The sequence below is a fragment of the Aricia agestis genome, chromosome 6 (genome assembly GCF_905147365.1).
Source record: "Aricia agestis chromosome 6, ilAriAges1.1, whole genome shotgun sequence".
Taxonomy (NCBI): domain Eukaryota; kingdom Metazoa; phylum Arthropoda; class Insecta; order Lepidoptera; family Lycaenidae; genus Aricia; species Aricia agestis.
Genome location: NC_056411.1, coordinates 8,265,598 through 8,285,476, shown reverse-complemented (window position 1 = coordinate 8,285,476; position 19,879 = coordinate 8,265,598). Strand labels below are relative to the sequence as shown.

The following is a 19,879-nucleotide window of genomic DNA, read 5'->3' as shown; positions in this document are numbered from 1 at the left end:
CGCTAAAACTAATAGGAGCGAAGAAACAGAGGAAAATGTGGAAAAAAACGGGGGAAATTATTTGAAAGAGATTATCTCACGCACTACTGGAGCAATTTTTTTGTTATTTGGCACAGATAAGAAGTAGACCACGTGAAGGATCATAGGCTATTTTTTGTGGACTAATTTGTCTGTGAAATATCTAATTTCGCGTGGTCACGACATCACGCGTAAACGGCTGGACCCATTTTGCTGACATTTGGTATAAAATATACTTTGAGTCACGAAAAAGAACATAGGATATATTTTGTCCCGGTAAAATGTACGGTTACTGCACAATATACTTTTATGACTCGGGAAAGGACAAGGGATACTTTTTATCCCGGAAAATATACGGTTCCCGCACAATAAATTTTTATGATTCTCGCCTAAACTATTTAATCTATTTTGATGAAAGGCATAGAGATTGGAGATACTAATTTGAATCTGGGACAAGGAATGTTTTTTGTCCCGGAAAAATGTGCGGTTCCCACACAATATACTTTTCTGATTTGCGCGTAAACGACTCAATCGATGTACGGGAACAAATATAAACTAAAGTCCACGCGGGCGAAGTCGCGGGCAACAGCTAGTATTAAATATTTAATATCTCGTGAGCAGGAAAGATGCCTTATATCACTTATCTATTCAAATTTATAACGAGATGATAGTTTTATCGATTCTAGTTCCCATTATTAAACAAATGTTATCTATACTTAGATATTATTAAACGGAGCAGTCGACAGTCGCGTTAATCGAGTGGAGTGAACACGATGTGGAAGTTGTCCTGTGTTGTGTTCTGTGCTGTGGCTGTGAACTGTATGCCAGTGGTGAAGAGGAACGCACAGGAGTATGCCAACATCTCCGCCGTACAACGACTGCAGGAGTACCTAAGGATAGACACTAGTGATGGCAAAAATTTGGGTGAGACGTTTTAATTTGTCGTCCGATATTTTCAAGTAATTTTAAAGTATCTTTGAATAATGCAAGTATACAAATATTTATTTTAAAAAAATCTAAGTTTGTGAAAGTGTAGTTTTATCATTGAATAGTTTGCAGTTTATCAATTTAACCCATCTATCCTCAAGCGGCACCCGGCTGTCGTATAAAAATTGGAAATATATTGTGTCTGCGATTCTCACGATCGAGGTAATATTAAATACTCGAAACTCAACTTGGCAAAGTTGACAAATTATGTTTGTCAACTTTGCCAAGTGCAAAGTTGACAAACATAATTTTCGTAAGTTGAGTAAAGTATTTTTTATTGATATTGCTATAAAAAAATTAAGTCAGTGTATCATAACTCATAAGTCATAAGTAATAAGTAATGTGTACGACATTGGCTATTTAATTCCGATAAGAAATGACCTAAAAATGTTACATATTAAATATTTCGTACAACAGAAGTATGTGAACATTCTAATTATAATTCTACCAAAAATATGAATATGGAATAAGAGTCAGTTCAAGGATTTTATATCTGAATATAAGTCTCAAGCATATGAACATGAAATATGAGAAAAAACTATATCATAAATTTATAATTTGTATCTAATCAGGGAAACCTAAAATTTTTTAAATAGTAACGGCGGCACTCAAAGACATATTAAACTTAAATTAAATGCAGAGTTTGACAGACAATGTATTATTTATGGGGCTTATGTCAAAATTTTCATATTTTAATTATGAGTTATATTATAAGTATTAATTGATATTCGTCTCTGAGAGCAACAGTAACTCTTCGAGCACAGCTAAGTCTTCCAGACACCAGTAGCCCTAGCACGGCCACCAGTAGAAATGCGAAAGTATAGACAAACTGTGGACATAAACCTAAAGGTGCCGTTCCAATCTTTACCGCGGCCAATCGCGACCGACAAAAATTCAATTAAAATGCCACTTTATGACAGACTATAGTATATGTCATAGAGTAGGATATTATTTGAATTTTTAGTACTATGGTCTGCCATAAAGTGGCATTTTAATTGAATTTTTGGGAACGAAAAAAGATCGGAACGCTACCTTAAGTTTATCGCCACAGTTTGTCCATACTTTCGCATTTCTACTGGTGCATGGTGGCCGTGCTAGGGCTACAGTTTTCTGCAATAATAATGTTACCAATGAACACATTATTATGATGATTATATCTATTAATTGCTATATCATTAATTCAAAAACAATAATGTGAGTGTTTTTAAATATTATTATTACAACTAAATTGGCATTGAAATGTAAGTATAAAAATAAAACAGGTTATTTTATTTTTAAAAACAACTGGTATGCTCAAGGCCATTGGAATCAGTTTTTCGATGAATCGTGGTTTTAACATAGTTATCTACAAAACTATATACGACTTGCAGTATAATCACATATTCAACACTGAGAAACGATACTGTATGCTTTTCCAAATGCTCATTTCATATTTATATTAGATCGTTGCCTGCTTAGTATACACTGTATACAATTTAAAGTTTCATTTAAAACATTTACTTAATATCACACATTAAAACGTTGATTTTGCAATTTTTAAAGTAATCCGTACCTAATACAATTATTGTACTTTTTTTTGATTTTATATCTTTGGGAAATAACGACTTCTAAACTTGCAGAATTTTTACAGAGGATTTCCGCACGGGTTAAAATATTATAATAGTTTAGTATCTGTGGTGTACTCGGGCAATCGAGACAGTAGCGGTCATTGACTCCCTGTCAAAAAAATTGACATTTTCTATATAAACCGCGATTGACAGTGTCGGATGCATAGACCATTATATTATAATGGTCGGATGTTCCTAGTCTGGGTGATATCGTAATTCGTATTTTGCATACTCGATGTGAACTAAATATGAAGCATATTACTTCGAAGTTCGAACTCATAAAAAGTTATGGATTATCATTCTCAGAGTTACCAAGAGGCTTACCGATGAATCTGTAATAATCTGTGTCTTTATAAGAGGCCAATTTTATTCTTAAATATTCTAAATACAGTGCGAGCATTTTTAATTTAGCGCCTAGTCTAAAAAGGTCAATAACCGCTACCGCCTCGTTTCGCCGAGTACAGTAGGTATAGGTGTACTTAATATCTATCTCTAGGTCTATAAAAGTGGGTTTAAATGTCAAATAGGTTTATGGAAGTGATAAAGTGATGAGTATGTGATAATAGAAAATGACACGTGTGTTTCATTGGTTATAATATTATATTAATCGGATAATTACTAGAAAATATAATAATAGTAAAATTAATAAATACTACGGAAGAGTAACTGAGCCAAGATCTGTTTCCATGAAAAGTTTTTAAAAAGCACTCCGTGGCGTATAGTGCTCAACTAGGTAGAGTATATCTAATTATTAATTATATTACTAGTTATTTATAAAAAATAATTCGTAGGGTTCATAAAAAATTTTCGTTTCGTCCTTGCTACTTTTTTATGACAGTAACTAAATATTTGAACCGTCCAATGTAGTGTATTGTGTTCTATTCTTATTAATTATATTTCGATGGAAATATCTAAATTGCCCTATCTGTAACACATTTTACCCTAGAAACTCCACCCAGCTTGAGTGACCCCTCCCCACCAAGTCAATGTCACAACATCTAAAGGCAAAGGGTGGAGCAGCATAAAATCTAAGGAAATCGGAAAATGTCGGATCTACTGGCCGCCACACCGACTGGGACCTCACCGTTCAAAACATTAATATTATTATTATGTAATTTATAAAACAATAAATATATATTTATTTATTATAAGTATAATATATATATATATATATATATATATATATATATATATATATATATATATATACAGTGTGTAACAAAAATAAGTGATAAGACTTTAGGGTGTGTACGTGTTCCTTGTAGAGAGTTCACTGTGAAAGTAGCAGCGCTGAAGCGCTGAGCCCATACAAAAGTGAAAAAAAATGTTGGTCTTTCAGCGCTACTACTTACACAGTGAACTCTCTACAAGGAACACAAATAAGTGATAATACGTTATACACCCCTACACCCTAACGTATTATCACTTACTTTTGTTACACCCTGTATATATATATATATATATATATATATATATATATATATATATATATATATATATATATATATATATATATATTTAAAATTCATAATATTATTTCAATTATCCTTGGTGCGAAAACTCTAAATAATAAAATAACAAAAAAACGATATGGACGAACAGTCCATAGACGACCCCAATCTTACTTTATATAATAAAATCGTAGAGGTAAAATTTTTGTACATTCAAAATAAACTTGAAAAAACGAGTCAGGGTCATAGTAGAAGAGTAATAGAACACATTTTAACTGTTTTTGAAATTTTTGTTTCTCTGTCTGTTTGTCTGTTTGTACAGGCTAATCTCTGACTCCGCTAGACCGATTTCAATGAAATTTGGCATGATGATACCTTACATCCCTGGTCAACATCTTAGATACTTTTTTTAACCGACTTTCAAAAAAGGAGGAGTTAATGTTTACTTTGCTGTTTGTGGTCAGATTTTCAAAATTCTTTTTTTGTTGTATAGATTGCCCGAATTTGATACCATGTTTACAATAAAATCGGCCAAGTGCGAATTGGACTCGCGCACGAAGGGTTCCGTACCGTTATAGAGAAACAATATACCAAAGGTTGTGTTTTTGTATGGGAGCCCGCCTTAAATTTTAATTATATTCTAATTTTATTATTAATTATTAAAGTACACATATAATTAAGGATTCTGTGAAAATTTCAACTGCCTGCCTGTTGTTTTATATATTATTGATATCGAGCAAAAAGGCCAAAAAAATCATGTTTGTTGTATTATTTACTTTTAAATATTTATTTTATTTTGTTTTCAGTATTTTTTGTTATAGCGGCAACTGATATACACAATCTGTAAAAAATTCAGAACTCTAGCTGTAACAGTTCTTGAGATTCAGCCTGGACCCAGACGGACAGACGAAGTCTTAGTAATAGAGTCCCGGCCATTTTTACCCTTTGGGTACGGAACCGTAAAAACGGTGACTTGATAAGTAATGGAATTGAAGAAACTCCTCGAAATTGTGGTTTAAACTTTTTACCCTTTGATACGGAACCCTAAAAACGGTGACTTGATAAGTAATGGAATTGAAAAAACTCCTCGAAATTGTAGATTATGAATCTGAGAATAAGAGGTAGGTTAAAGAGGGATAGATGCCTACATTAAATCCCGTCTTCTGAAGTATATCCTCTATCTCCGTCATATGTTCCTTTCCCCTGTCCTGTGGCCCCCATCCCCTGTCCACGCCAAGCGGTCTTCGAAGAAAGGATTTTTCAAAACGATAAGTATCTGAGGTTCAAGTTTCCTGGGTCTTTGATGTAAATTAAAAATTTCGTGTATAATATAGATAATAATATAGATAGATATAAATATAGATCCAAATAAAATAGTCGTAGATGGGTGTTCAATTTTCTAAATCTCGATTTTAATAACATACATTCACGCGGACGAAGTTGCGGGCAACAGCTAATTTTATAATAAAAAAAAAACACATTTTACCCACTATATTTTTAGATACCTTCGTCGTTCTCAGTATCCATACTAATATTATAAATGCGAATGTGTATCTGTCTGCCCGTTCGTCAGTCCGTCCGTACGTCTGTCTGTCTGTCTATCTGCAATCTCTTCACGCTCAAACCGCTGAACTGATTTTGCTGAAATTTGGTATGTAGATACATTGAGTTCCGGAAAATGACATAGGATATTTTTTATCCCGGAAAAACATAGTAGCCATACTAATATGTATGTATGTAATATCCGCGTTACACACGCAGCAAAAGTAATATTTTTGCGAATCGCGCGGCACATTGCCGCTGCACGTGACCATGGCGCTCGTGGCCAACGAGTTGCTGGCGTTTATCCAGCACGCCATCGACACTATGGACGAGGTCAGCATCATGCAGATCTGCAAGTCCTCCTTCTCCAGCGAGGAGATTTGCAAGGGCAAGCAGCTGCTATACGAGACGCTCGGACAGAGCGCGAATATGCCGTCGCGACGAAGAGACGGAACGGAAAGGAGCGTGCAGGACATCATCTCCCTGCTGAAGCAGACGGATCCTGATGAGGTGCCGGCTTTTGTGGCAAAGGAGCTCCACAAGCTGCCGCCCGTCACATTGGACCACGTCGACGTCGTCAGCCTACTGAAGGACATCAGGTTCCTGAAGGAGGAGCTGGCTGGAGTTCGAGGTAGATTGCAGGCATCAGAGTCTACGATCAGTGACTTACGTATTGAATTATCGCAATTAAAAAGTGGTAATTCAATATGTAGGTCACCTGATGCTGATGCCGCATTCGTCACTACTCGTCGTGGCGCGCAAGCGAGCACGTTTAGCCCGTCAGCATTATCATCGGACGGGTCAACGAACACCGCCGCTGCCGCCCCCGCTCCCCTCCCGGTTGCGCCGACCCCGAGTCCTCAGGCGACTCAGAAAAACTTTGCGACTGTTGCTGGTCGCCCCGCACCTCCCCCGCGGGCGAAAACTAATGGGGCGAATGAGAGCCGCAAGGCTTCGAAGAGTTGCGAGACTGAGAGCCGCAAGGCTACGAAGAGCCGCAAGGTGGAATCTTCTCGGCTTGGCAAGGACGAAGGCAGGAGGTGCGATGAGGAGGGCTTCATACTGGTGGAGAGGAGGAAGAAGCCCGCCGCCCGCAACCATCGCGGCACCGCACCATATGTACCTGAGCTGCGTCTGCGGAGCGAGGTCCCCACGACGCCCCTGTACATATCCCGCCTGCACTGGTCCATGGAGGTCCAGGATGTCGTGGACTACATCCATAAGAAGACGACACTGCGCCTGAGGGTCGAGCGTCTGCAGTCTCGCCACAAGGTTAACTTTAGCTCCTTTGTGGTGAGAGTACCGACGAATCTTCTGTCGACTTTCGAGGCGCCGGAGTTCTGGCCGATGGATGTAGTCTATCGGAGGTTCCGGGGGAGACTCCGGAACGAAGCGAGTCACGTCGCCGGCAAAATGTGACAGTGTTAGTTTTTAAGTATATATAAAATATGTATGTTGGTTTTAAGGTATTTATTATATAATTATATGTATGTTAGATTTAAGGTATTTGTTATATGGGCCTCTGATGCCCGAATTAAATGATTTGATTTGATTTGATTTGATTTGAATATTATAAATGCGAAAGCGTGTCTGTCTGTCTGTCTATCTGTCTGTTACCTCTTCACGCCCAAACCGCTGAACCGATTTTGCTGAAATTTGGCATGGAGATACTTTGATTCCCGGGAAAGGACATAAGATACTTTTTGTCCTGGAAAAATGTACGGTTCCCGCGCGATAAACGAGTTTTGGCGCAACAGAGTTGCGGGCGTCATCTAGTCTAATATACTTTCAGATGTGTCGACGGAGTTCTGGCATCGGGAGGCCCTGGCGCTGGGTCTGGAGTTTAACGTGTACTCTCCAGCCGGCCTGCCCGTTGTGGTGATGACGTGGAACGGCACCGAGCCGGAACTGCCCAGCATCATGCTCAACACCCACGCCGATGTTGTTCCTGTCTATGAGGTAGATTCTGCTCCAGTTTTTAAACAAGCTTCCCAATCGCTTTTACTTTTGTAATCGTCTACTTTGTTGCCTATCTGCTTGTTTCCTGTTTTACTTCATTTCAAAATAATGGTAGAGATCATCATACGCCAATAACCATAATATTATTATCTTTAATTTGCGGTTTGTCCACACCTACATTCACCGGAGTGCGTCAACTTGCATTTGATAATTGTGAGAATTTGACACACCACATCGCAAGCATGTCATATGCGTATATGACATACGCATATCTACGATGCCTTTAAATATAATATTATCAAAACACTTACTTTATCCTGGTTATAATAAAAACCTACCGAATGGCCTTTTGAGCCATGCCACTTCTTATATTTTTTTCCAGTCAGAATGGACGTACCCGCCGTTTTCAGCGCACATAGACGAGAACGGAGACATGTACGCGCGCGGCACGCAGGACACCAAGAGTGTGGCGATACAGTACATCGAGGCCATCAGAAGACTGATAGAGAACGGGGTGACAGTGCGGAGGACTCTGCACGTCACTGTTATGCCAGGTAATAACAGGAAATATTAATTGATTACGCGAATAAGCCTGATTCTTTTTGACTACTCATTGATAAGAATCAATTTAGGCTTTAGTTTACGGCAGAAGGTCGTTTTGTCTGCGCCTATGGTATTTTCAACAGCGTGCAGCTATCTCTTAACCCATCAATTTCCAAGTGGCAGTTAATATAAAAAAATTGGTTCTGCTGTCATGTATCACACGTCTCTTTTTACCTTTTTACCACGCAGTGTTACTGATAGTGACATCTCGCTTGCTCAGGCCTTTGTTTCTCTATTCCGCTAGGTATATTAACTTTATGCTTGCGAATCTGTCAAATCCATACAAATTTAGAAATGCATCTACGCGTCGCGTTGCGGTCTGAATCAACTCTATACGAGCCCTTACGTGAAACCCAGCCGAACATTGAATTGACATGATCCGACCAAATGACGATGGTCTGTCAACTGCCTATGAATCAATTTCCTCGATGGTACATAAAGTTTTGGTATTAACACTCACTATTAATTATAAACTTTACTTACTGTTACTGTGTTCTCAGATGAGGAGGTAGGGGGTGATCGTGGCATGCGAGCGTTCATCAAGACCGACGAGTTCAAGTCCCTGAACGTCGGGTTCGTCATGGACGAGGGTCTCGCCTCCCCCGACGACACGTTATACGCCACTTATGTGGACAAGAGACCTTGGCGTAAGTACTTATAGGTTCTACAGTCTACACTAAGTATTTATATAGGTCCTACACTTTAAATCCCATAAAAGTATAGAGTAAAGACTGTAGAGTAGGGGTCACCAATTAGTTTTGCTCGGGATCCGTTTTAAGAAATAAAATGACCTTCGCGGTCCACACGTCATTCAAAAATTTTTTTTTAAAACAAAGTAATTACCGAAATTACAAAGGTGTTTATTTGTATCAATGAGAAAATTGACAATTTTGGTTGCTATGAGATTCATCGGTATGTCGAGACCGAAATTAATTTTTAACGAAGTTCATTTTCGAACATGCTTGGTCCGCACACAATAGGTCGGCGGTCCGGATGCGGACCGCGGGCCGCCATTTGGTGACCCCTGCTGTAGAGTATGGTAATGGGGTGGTCAAAGGTTTTACGAATCTTTGAAATTTGACACCAATTTTGTTTATTAGATGGATTTTGAGGAAACTTTGCAGTAATGTATGGTAACGTAGACTATATTATTTTATCCCGACAATCCCATGGAAACGGGAAGCACCGCGCATTAGGCTGGCCGCAAACGCACGTTTCCTGTATTCGATTTCTGAATTCGTTCTCCGTATTCGCGGAATTCCGTGAGACTACCACAAATGTTCGTTTTTTTCACGCGCGAACGTGTCGGCTTGCACTTGAGACGTGCGTGCGGAATTTGTTCCGTACGGAGAAAATCGAACGTGTGCGGCAGTTAATGTATTTTCTACTCAATCTATGCATTCGGAATTCCGAATACGGAACTCGAATTCGTAAATCGTATACGGAAAACGTGTGTATGCGGCCAGCTTAAGCTTGAAGTTTACGAGGACGGAGTAGCGGGCTACAACTAGTTATATAATAATGGTGCTTTAGTAATGCTATAACATTTTTTTTATAATTGACGCATTTTACTATAAGTCGTTAGCTGCTATTTATTCATAGCGAGCATAGATTGAGTTTTGGTCATAGTTCAAGTTTCTATGATTAATCCATTTGATAATAAACATCAAGGCAATTGGATTATCATACTATTTACATACTTTTGAATCTCAATTTTTATTATTTTAAAGACAAGTAAGTATACATTTTTTAATTTTGTTATATTTTTTTACAGAAATGGAAATAACAATCCATGAAAACAGCGGTCATCCATCGAGCTTACCAGAAAAGGATATTGTTACAAAGGTAAAGAGCCCAAAACAAAATAAAATAATTTAATTGTTCAGAATAAACAACTTATGATTTGATATTATCGTAATCGTTCGATTTTCATTTAAATATATATGCAACAAGTATAACTTTAAGTTAATTGAGATTATAACTATTATCATTAACTAAATGTATCTTGTTCATTAACATTTCTTGTTCTTTTCACTAACAGTAGGTGATTATAAAGGCCTCACTCAAGATACATGTATAACTAGATTTTATACAAAAATCTTGAGTTAAGTATTCGTTAAATTTCATTCTCTCTGAGTATGGGCGAACAACATTCTAAATTAGATACATGTATAACTAGATTTTATACAAAAATCTTGAGTTAAGTATTCGTTAAATTTCATTCTCTCTGAGTATGGGCGAACAACATTCTAAATTTTTAACTTTTAGTCAACATTAGCAGGCGTTGTTAGAAATTACCATAAAGTTAATACTAGGTATAATAAGCTTCTATACTTAGTGCTAAACAAAAACGTCTTGATAAACACAAAAACAAGTACATCTGTGGTTGGAATAAATATGTGAAGGCTGCACATAGTGACGCTCGTTTCTGGTTTAAATATTGGGTATTGTATAATAAACCAAAAAATGGTTATATTTATAATAAGATGTGTGAGACTAGAAATAATTTCAAAAGCAAGCTGAAGTGGTCTCAAAATAATAAAATACAGATAAAAATGAATATTTTTGCCAAGCATCACTCAACTAAAAATGTTTCTAGCTTTTGGAAACAAACTAAGCTATTAAACCCTAAACCATCTGCTCCATCGGTTGTGGAACGTCTAAGTGAACCCTCGTTGATAGCAGAAATGTTCAAAGATTATTTTAAAGTAGAATCACCTATGAGTGCAGCCTGTAATAGTTCTAACAGCTTTAAAAATTGTAATGTACATTGTGTGCGCAGAAAATCCGTTGTGATTAAAGCGGAGGAGATAAGATAGATTTTAAAGAAGATGACAAAAGGAAAATCGCTGGGGCACGACCATTTAAGTATTGAACACCTTCAATGACCTGCCTCGAGTTCTAGCTATGTTCTTCTCTCTCTGCTTGAATCATGGATACTTACCTGAGAGCATGCTTAAAACTGTAGTTGTACCAGTAGTCAAAAATAAAACAGGAGATTCTGGTAGTAAAGCTAATTATAGACCAATATCCCTGGTAACTACTGTGGCAAAGGTACTGGACAGGCTGCTTGACCAGCACTTGAGGGCCCATATAAATCTAAATGATGCCCAATTTGGTTTTAGGCCGGGTCTGTCTACTGAGGCAGCTATCCTGTGCCTCAAGCATACTGTTCAGTACTATACGACCAGGAACACTCCAGTTTATGCTCTATTTCTCGATCTGTCCAAGGCCTTTGATTTGGTCCAATACGACAAGCTCTGGAGAAAACTCCGTGAAGATACGAATCTGCCATATGGTGGAAGAGAATAATTTAAAAATCAAAAGCACAACTTTTCAATAGGTAAACTTTATTATTTATGTTACCAGCTACACATTTCTTTTTTCTTTTCAATTTTCATCCACTATTACAAAAATCGGAGGTTTGCATGATTTTTACGCTCTAGGCACTCCACTATTACTCAAAATACTGTTTTGTCTACAGCTGCAGACACTTTTAAATATGACGGCAAACTTCAGAAAGGATCAAGTGGAAATCAAGAAAGCGCTACAACCCTTGGACTTCGGTAGCTACGGCACTTTGAATATTAATCGAATTACGGTAAACACATTGTTTAAACCAGTAATAAAAAAGTCCTATAAATATTGCAATTTTGACTAAAAAAATGTTACCAGGTGATAAGTTTTTTTTTTAATCTAATTAAAGGACTTTATCGTAAACGATAATGCCGTCCTTATAGGTATTCAATACAAATTATAAAAATTGAAAATCAACAAATCAGCCTCATTCCAAACATACTATGTGGTCCAGATATATCTCTTAAACATCTCTGGGGTGTTTAAGAGATATATCTAAAATCTTATATAATACTTTAGCAGCCTCAGAAGATGGATCAGCCAAGATACTGTTAATACTGCCTACATTATAATAATCACTATTGAGACGTGACCCGTGTCTGCGCCCCGGACACACTCCGTCAGTATATGGACAATGTCATCTTGTATATTGCAGATCTCATATAAAGGATTGGGAGCTTTACCCATAAGAAAAGCAAACTTCTTTGACGGAATGTGCCCGGCGCCCGGCGCGCAGTCGTAATGCAAAAGTTAGATCCTTTCTATTCAACCCGCATTGACCGATCCACGTCCTGTAGGTGCTTAATTGTGGTTGGATAGTTGCGTACCAAATACCTTTTTCTTTAGATCTTTGATTGAAGTACTCCCGCCAATCTTCAAAACATTTCTTTTTAATATATGGAAAGAAGTCGCTATATAATGGTTCCACGTCAATCGGAGTACCGTCAGCGATGGCTTCTCTGGCCAACTTCTAGCCACAACTCGTTGTCTAAATTCAGCTCTTAGCAAAGCCCTTGCTTGAGAGGCTTTATTTGGAGTAATATCCATTTCACCACAAAGAAATTACGTTTAAAATGAAGTTAAATGAACAATAAATCAATAAAAATCGAGACAAAACAAAAACAATAAGATTTGACCGATTTTTCATACAGAACCAAACCGTTCAATTAACGATTAAAAAACTGAGTGATGGGGGTGCTTAGTGATTTGTGTCGTTTGTAGTCAAGCATGTTGGAAATGAAAATGTAGAGTAAACGTACATATTCCCTATCATATTAACTCGCATTATTAATAAAAAGAAATAATAAATAACTATAACTTTTTAAGATATAGCGACTTGAATAGAAATGCGCGGGGTGGGTCGATTTTTTTGCACGCAAGTGTGTATTGATTGACCTCCACTGTAAAGGAACAAAACTCTCATATTATATATACGCACAACTATCTCTTTTGCACAGATCGGGAGATTTTTAACCATCGAATAAGAGATCTCATCACAACCCGGCGCGGTATCCTTATCTTTAATAGATTGTTCCAATTCGAATAACGTTATATGGGACTCTAAAATTTCATTACTAGATATAAAATCAGGTTGTTTACGGTTTACGTAATCCGGAGTTAAGTCCTTAAGTAACTTTTCGACCGAATCTAAATCAATACAATTGCTATTCATTTTATACCCTTTCATCCACCTCATTTTTCGCCAAACTTCGTTTGGAGATGAATCTGAATCTATCGGAGAACAAAAGTTTTTCCATGATAATGTCTTAGCGTTACGAATCATTTTCTGTGTATTCCGTATTTTTTTCTTTAAGATTAAAATAATTTATAGGGCAAGGATTACGCCTAAACTTTTTCAATGCCAATCTACGTTCAGCTACCGCCTTTGACAATTCAGGAGACCACCAAGGTTTCGGTTTAAAATTATTATTAATCGAAGTAGGTATACAATAATATGGAATATTTTTGTCGGCTGCAGTTTGGATAGTTTTTTCCAGAAAATTATAAAGATCTTGAGGATCATCAGGGGTCGTACTGGATCTAATAATAGTAGAAATGTTATCTGAGTAGCCCGACCAGTTACTTTTTTTATAATTTCTCCGTTTCAATATTTTTTGTTTAATAAATTAACGTATGAAATTTTAATAATTATGTGGTCACTACCGAGAGATTCATTAGTCACTGTCCAATTAAAGTCCATTGCTACGTTTGTCGATATAAATGATATGTCAGGAGACGATTTTAAAAGACAATTGTTATACATTTTAATGCGAGTGGGACTGCCATCGTTAAGTGGTACATAACTATAGTCTATCATGGCGTCAAATATTTGTATACCTCTTTGATGATTTTTATGCGACCAATTCAAATGGTGTTCATTGAAATCGCCCAAAATTAAAGTGTTATCTCTTTCAATAGAAAAAATTTCATCCCAATCCCTTTGCGAAGTTTGTATACCAGGGGCACAATAAACCGAAATAATATTCTCAATACACTGACAATTTGTTATTTTAACATGTAATAATTCGTACGTGAATTCCTTATTCGAGTATTTTTATTCTGAGCACAAATAGACTTATGTACTACAATGGACACACCACCATATCCATCTTCTCGATCTAACCTAAAAATTGAATAGGATTTCAATAGAAATATATCATCACACCTAAGCCAAGTTTCGCTAATCGCTGCGATATGAATTTTCTCCTGCAGTTAAAATTGTTCAAAAGATATCTTTTTCTGTCGAATACTTTGCGCATTCCATTGAATTATATTAAGACGTATATTTCTATTGTTAACCCTATCCATTATTACAAAACTTTTTAAGAGACTTACCGATAAACTCCTTCACAAATGTATTGAAAATCCAACCTACAACTATTTCTACCACCTGCTTAATTTTCTTCTCCAAAGAATCACTATTGTAAATACTGTCTTTAATTTTTGTAAAAATCCTCCAAAAGTTCGACTTCTTTTTTCTTTTCTTCTCTTTTTCTGAACCTGAATTAACATTTTCTTCGCTTTCGGATACATTTGTTGAGCTATTACATGTAGACTCAGCATCCCAAAATGATTTCTCTTCGTGCTCTGATTTTTCCTTCTTCTTTTGACTTTTCTGCTTCTTAGACTTTTTTCCTTCTGTTTTTGGGCTACTATTTTTGTGATCGTTATTTGTTAACTTCGAACTATTTTTCTTCACAACGTCAGCAAAACTCTCTCGCGTTGATGTTGCGCTTGTAGTTAAATCATTTGTCGAATCGCTTCTCATTATAATAACGTTAGGTATAACTTCCTCAATTGTCGGGGCTAACTTTTCACAACGTGTCGGCGAAGTTGAAACGTATCGAGAAATCGCTGTTTTATAAGTGCAGTTAAATTTTGACATTAATTCACACGTATTTTTTTCTCTTTTTGATAAATTCTACAATATTTATCCATTGGCAAATGATTTTCTGAACAGTTTACGCATTTAAAAATCGTAACTTCGCAATTATCATGATTACCGGTGCATTTAGGACAGACAACATTTTTAGCCGAACAATATCTACGTGCATGTCCAAACTTCCAGCATCGCGAACATTGGGTTACGCTGAACTTATATGGCTCAACCTTAATTCTTAGTTCGTATATAAATACATGAGTAGGTAACGTGGGTCCCTCAAAACCTATGCGTATAATCTCGCTCGGTATCCACCGCTTTCCTGTTTCGTTGTCACTATGTTCCGGTTGTCTTCTTTTGTTGAGTCTCATTACCGATTTTATTTTAACATCACTCCTAACGTTGGCCAATAATTCTTCTGTCGAAATTTCTTCCTCGATTCCCTTAATCACTCCATAGGAAGTTTCGACCTCAGAGGTTCGTTGGTATTTCCAACCCAACTTCTCGCTCACAGGGCACGAAGTAAATTTTTGTAGTGAAGCTTCATTTTCAAAAGATAATATCACCTTATAAAAGTTAACGTACTTCACACGAGAAATCCCCATTATATTGTATTGCTTCAAAATTTTAGCAAATGCAAATTGTCTAGGCGTTTTTTCTTTGCAAGTTATCGTTAAGTCTAATGAATACGCCTCACTATCAGAACTTTCTTTGTACCCAACTCTACGCTGTTTTACTGTCGTCCATTCATTTGTAGTTCCGTCATCTTCCTCTCTAATCCTCTTTTTACTCGACATCGATCTATGTGTATTTTCCGTCTCCTCTGTCTCCTCATTTTGTATAGTACTTCTCAGCTGCATCGTATCCTCATCTTCCTCCATACTTTCATTCAAGTATTCGATCTCCTCGTAATTACACTCGCTATTAGTTGAAATATCAATCACAAAATATATCGGGCAACGCGGCCACAGAAGCGAGCTGTGACCGCGCCGAAGTAATCGCAATAGGTACTAATCGAATATTATCGAACACCGATATGCGCACACGTCTAACACTCACCGCGCTTGAACCTCAACCGCTTGGCGAACTCAGAGGTGATAAGTTTATGATAAAATTTATTTTTCATAACATTATTGTTTCAGTTTGATAGCACAGATTACTAAATAGCCACTACGTTTGCTACTTGTTTACTAAAATAAACATAATGTTATATGAAAATATATTTTTCCTATCAAGGGTTGTGGATGTTTTTTAAAGATTTTGTATCTTTTCAGGGAGGCATTGCCAACAACGTAATTCCAAGTACCATTACAGTAATCGTAGACGTCAGACTAGCTATGTCTACCACCGCGACGGAAGCTCAGCAAATGGTAACTTTCCCTAAATTCGATATCTTTTATATTACAAGCATAGTGTGTTAGTATTAACTCATAAGATTTTACGAAAGGAAAAAAGGACGTGAGTAAAAATATGAAAGGCTAGATTGTGCTAAACGTTTAAAAAAACTTCTTTTCACGTGTGGGAACCGTACTTGTTACAATAGTTTTTTTTTAATGAAATAAGGGGGCAAACGAGCAAACGGGTCACATGATGGAAAGCAACATCCGTCGCCCATGGACACTCGCAGCATCAGAAGAGCTGCAGGTGCGTTGCCGGCCTTTTAAGAGCGAATAGGGTAATAGGGGAGGGTAGGGATGGGAAGGGAAGGGAATTGGGGATGATAGGGAAGGGAATTGGGCCTCCGGTAAACTCACTCACTCGGCGAAACACAGCGTGTTCTTTCGCGTCCTTTCCCCAGACTCAAAATATAATACATCCAAATAAATAGGTTCACCGGTTTAAGTGTAAGAAAGTAACAGACAAACAGCCACACTTTTGCGTTTATGATATGAAATAAATGCAGGTCTGTATTCAATTCAATTTTGACGGGAGGAAAGGGAAAAAGTAATACAAGTACATAAATAACTAATAATTAATATTATAATTATACAAAAGTACCTATGTCTGACTATTAACTTTTCACGCCTAAACCGTTGAACCGATTTTGATGAAATTTGGTATGGAGTACTTTGAGTCTCGGGAAAGGACAAAGGATGCTTTTTATTCCAGAAAAATGAATTTTGGCGCAACGGAGTTGCGGGCGTCATCTAGTGAGTTATAAGAGACAAGGAATATACTAGACGATGTCCGCAACTCCGTTCAGCGGCGTAGCTACTAAGGGGATAGGCGGGGCACTGCCCCGGGACCCTCAAGCTTAGGGGGCCCTCAAATCCTTACCAGAAATGTCGATCGAACTGAACTTTTGGAAATTTCTCCTATTTTCAAAATAATTATGACAAGTTGCCCCACACACCCCACTTTAATCATGACAACTCAGTTGAGAAATTGAAATTCTAAAGCACAGATTAAGGTATATATATATATATTAGAAAAGTTATGCCTAGGGAATTCCCCTAAATACTTCCTGTAGGTTGGCAGTGTTGTAAAGACAGATAGTTATATTATGAGCGTACTGAAGCAGTATTAAAAGAAAAATGCTAAATTTCAACTTCTTGTTGTTTTGCGAATACATGCACAGTGTATTGAACGACATCAATTATAATTTATAATGCATCAAAAATGCGACATCAATTTGGGCGAGGCGAGTAAAGTTTTTGCATAGACCAAAGCAAAGTTGCAAATTTATAGAAATGATTTCGAATTATTCAAGTGCAAAGCCAGTAAAACTGCAAGAAAATCAGTTTACATAGCAGTGGGACCATAGCAGTGGGAACAGACATACAGACAGACAGACAGACACACTTTTGCATTTATAATGCAAATAGCTTTCCAGGTAGACACGTGGACTCGAGCCCTCGGCAACGGAACTAAAGTAAAGTTCATCAGGAAGATCGACGAATCCGTGCCCACCGCTATTGATGATAGTAACCAGTACTGGGTCGCCATCAAGGATGCTGCTAATGATTTGTGAGTACCTATGAACTTAGTAGTGAGGATTTTTTTATTGTTTTATTAATTTAATTATTACTTTATATATAGGTAAGAATATAACAAAACAAAGGCGGTGTCACAAAAACCTGAAAGGGTTTTCCGTAGATACACCGGTGCATCCATCATCAAGACGTACTCACTAAACCAACCTCCTACGAGTATTATGTAGTCGCGCAGATTTTATAATCATCTCATTTTGTTTCATAAATTAACCATGATATGTTGGGGGCTAAATATTTCTCTGGATTCAGAAGTCTAGAAAATGGAAATTCGGTCTCTTAATAGTCAAAGATCGAATCTTGCAATTTTTGAAGAGCAACAGTCGTGACTCAGGATTTATAAACAAATTATTAATCCAAGAAAATTTAAACTAAAATAATTTTTCAATCTTCCAGGGGACTAAAAATTCTGCCCATCGTCTGCCCAGCCACATCAGATATGATCTACGTGAGGAGTCTGGGTATACCGGCGCTGGGCTTCGCGCCCAAAATCCGCACCATCAACCGCCTGCACGATCATGATGAATACCTCCCTGTCCCCGTGTTCCTGCAGGGCATAGATATATACGTCGCCATACTGATGAGGATAGCGAATTTACAATAGACCTTTTACACTAATGTTAGGTGCGCTAAATGAAGGTTAAGCTATCGCATAGTTTTTATCTTTTAATTTAAGTGCGGGCTTTGAGTGCGGCGACCGAATCAAGAAATTATGTAACGAAAAAACCTAACACCGACCGGCATTGCCGCGCATCAAAGTTTCAGTTCGGCAGACTTCGTCACGGTGTTTCCGTGCGTGCGACTCATGAAGCTAATATGTGTGACTAGACAAATAATGCTCTGCAATAGCTTTACCAATGGGGATCGTCCATTTTTTTTAAATTTTGCTCATTACAAAAACATTTCGAGAAATAAGGTCAGTGATCGTTTTTCTGTATATAAACGAAAAAAATACCCATTAGTTACTTATATTTTTGAACAAATATGTTTAACCTTTGTTTGACCTTCAGCGGCGTTAAATTAGCAATAAATTCGACCAACATAACGTTTCGAACTTTTGGTAAGCTTCTCGTATCAACTTTCACATAATGAGAACCTGCATTTGACAAACCAGCCATTATAAATAAGATTGAAAGGAAAAAAACATACTGCAGAGGTCAATTATTGGCCGCCGATGATGACGTCAGAGCGAAACTTTAAAAATGTATTGAGAAAAAACTAGCCAATGAATTTAAAAATTATTTAATTTTTATTCTTAAAATACCCTATTTTAACGAAAAAAATAAATAAAAAGTATATGTGATTTTTTTTGGACAATGCCCATTACCGCGGCAGTCCCCGAGTACCGCACGTATTTTTCTGTTCTTTAACAGAACTACGTTAATAGAGACAAAGAAAAGTAAAAGTACCAACGTACATATTTGCCTCTATTAAAGGTAGATGTTAAAAAATATTTAAAATATCAGTTAAAGCCACCTGAACGTGTAAATAAGAAATAATTAAATATAATTAGCTAAATGTAGTACAAAACGCTACGGCTCTGAATATTGTTAACTTAGTCATAGCATAATTTTTAAGCTGATATAACTATTTTGTAAAATAAATATCAAGAAAGTTACTCGAGTGTTCTTGTCTTATTATTACAACCACGACATATTATGTTAATAAGTAAATCACGGCCGGTCTGCAAAGGCTGCTACGATATGGAAAGTAAGATTTTTGTTTCACCAAATTTTACCGAATTCACAAAAACCCATTTGATCAGTAACCTTTTGCCCGTTACTCGTCCGTCGGAAAAAATAAAACAGTGGCGTAGTGTTTGTCCAGCTAAAAAATGCGGTACAGTAAACAAAGTAAAAATATGACAAAGTCGAGTGTCCAACCTCTCTAGCGCACCATTGTAGCCAATAAGTGATCAAATATTGTCCAGCGTCGCATGACGATGCTTCGTCCCGCTCTTCTGCCCACACTAGAGGAGGACGGATG

The 19,879-nt window shown here is 37.1% G+C and overlaps 1 protein-coding gene across 1 annotated transcript; it reads left to right on the top strand.

Moving 5' to 3' along the window:
- The first annotated feature begins 762 nt into the window (after positions 1–762).
- LOC121727966 (aminoacylase-1-like) lies at positions 763–19,379 on the top strand. Its single transcript, XM_042116051.1, has 10 exons — positions 763–942; positions 7,398–7,564; positions 7,947–8,118; positions 8,668–8,814; positions 9,942–10,012; positions 11,652–11,768; positions 16,178–16,273; positions 17,737–17,870; positions 18,290–18,531; positions 19,245–19,379. Exons 1-9 carry the CDS (start codon positions 792–794, stop codon positions 18,495–18,497), a joined length of 1,263 nt encoding a protein of 420 aa, XP_041971985.1. The 5' UTR covers positions 763–791; the 3' UTR covers positions 18,498–18,531; positions 19,245–19,379.
- The last annotated feature ends 500 nt before the right edge of the window (positions 19,380–19,879 follow it).

What these genes read in the sequence shown, in the direction of transcription:
- LOC121727966 (XM_042116051.1), top strand. Translation starts at nt 792, where the DNA reads ATGTGGAAGTTGTCCTGTGTTGTGTTCTGTGCTGTGGCTGTGAACTGT. An exon ending in TAGTGATGGCAAAAATTTGG is followed by an intron (nt 943 to 7,397) that starts GTGAGACGTTTT and finishes ATATACTTTCAG; the next exon opens with ATGTGTCGACGGAGTTCTGG. An exon ending in AAAAGGATATTGTTACAAAG is followed by an intron (nt 10,013 to 11,651) that starts GTAAAGAGCCCA and finishes TTTTGTCTACAG; the next exon opens with CTGCAGACACTTTTAAATAT.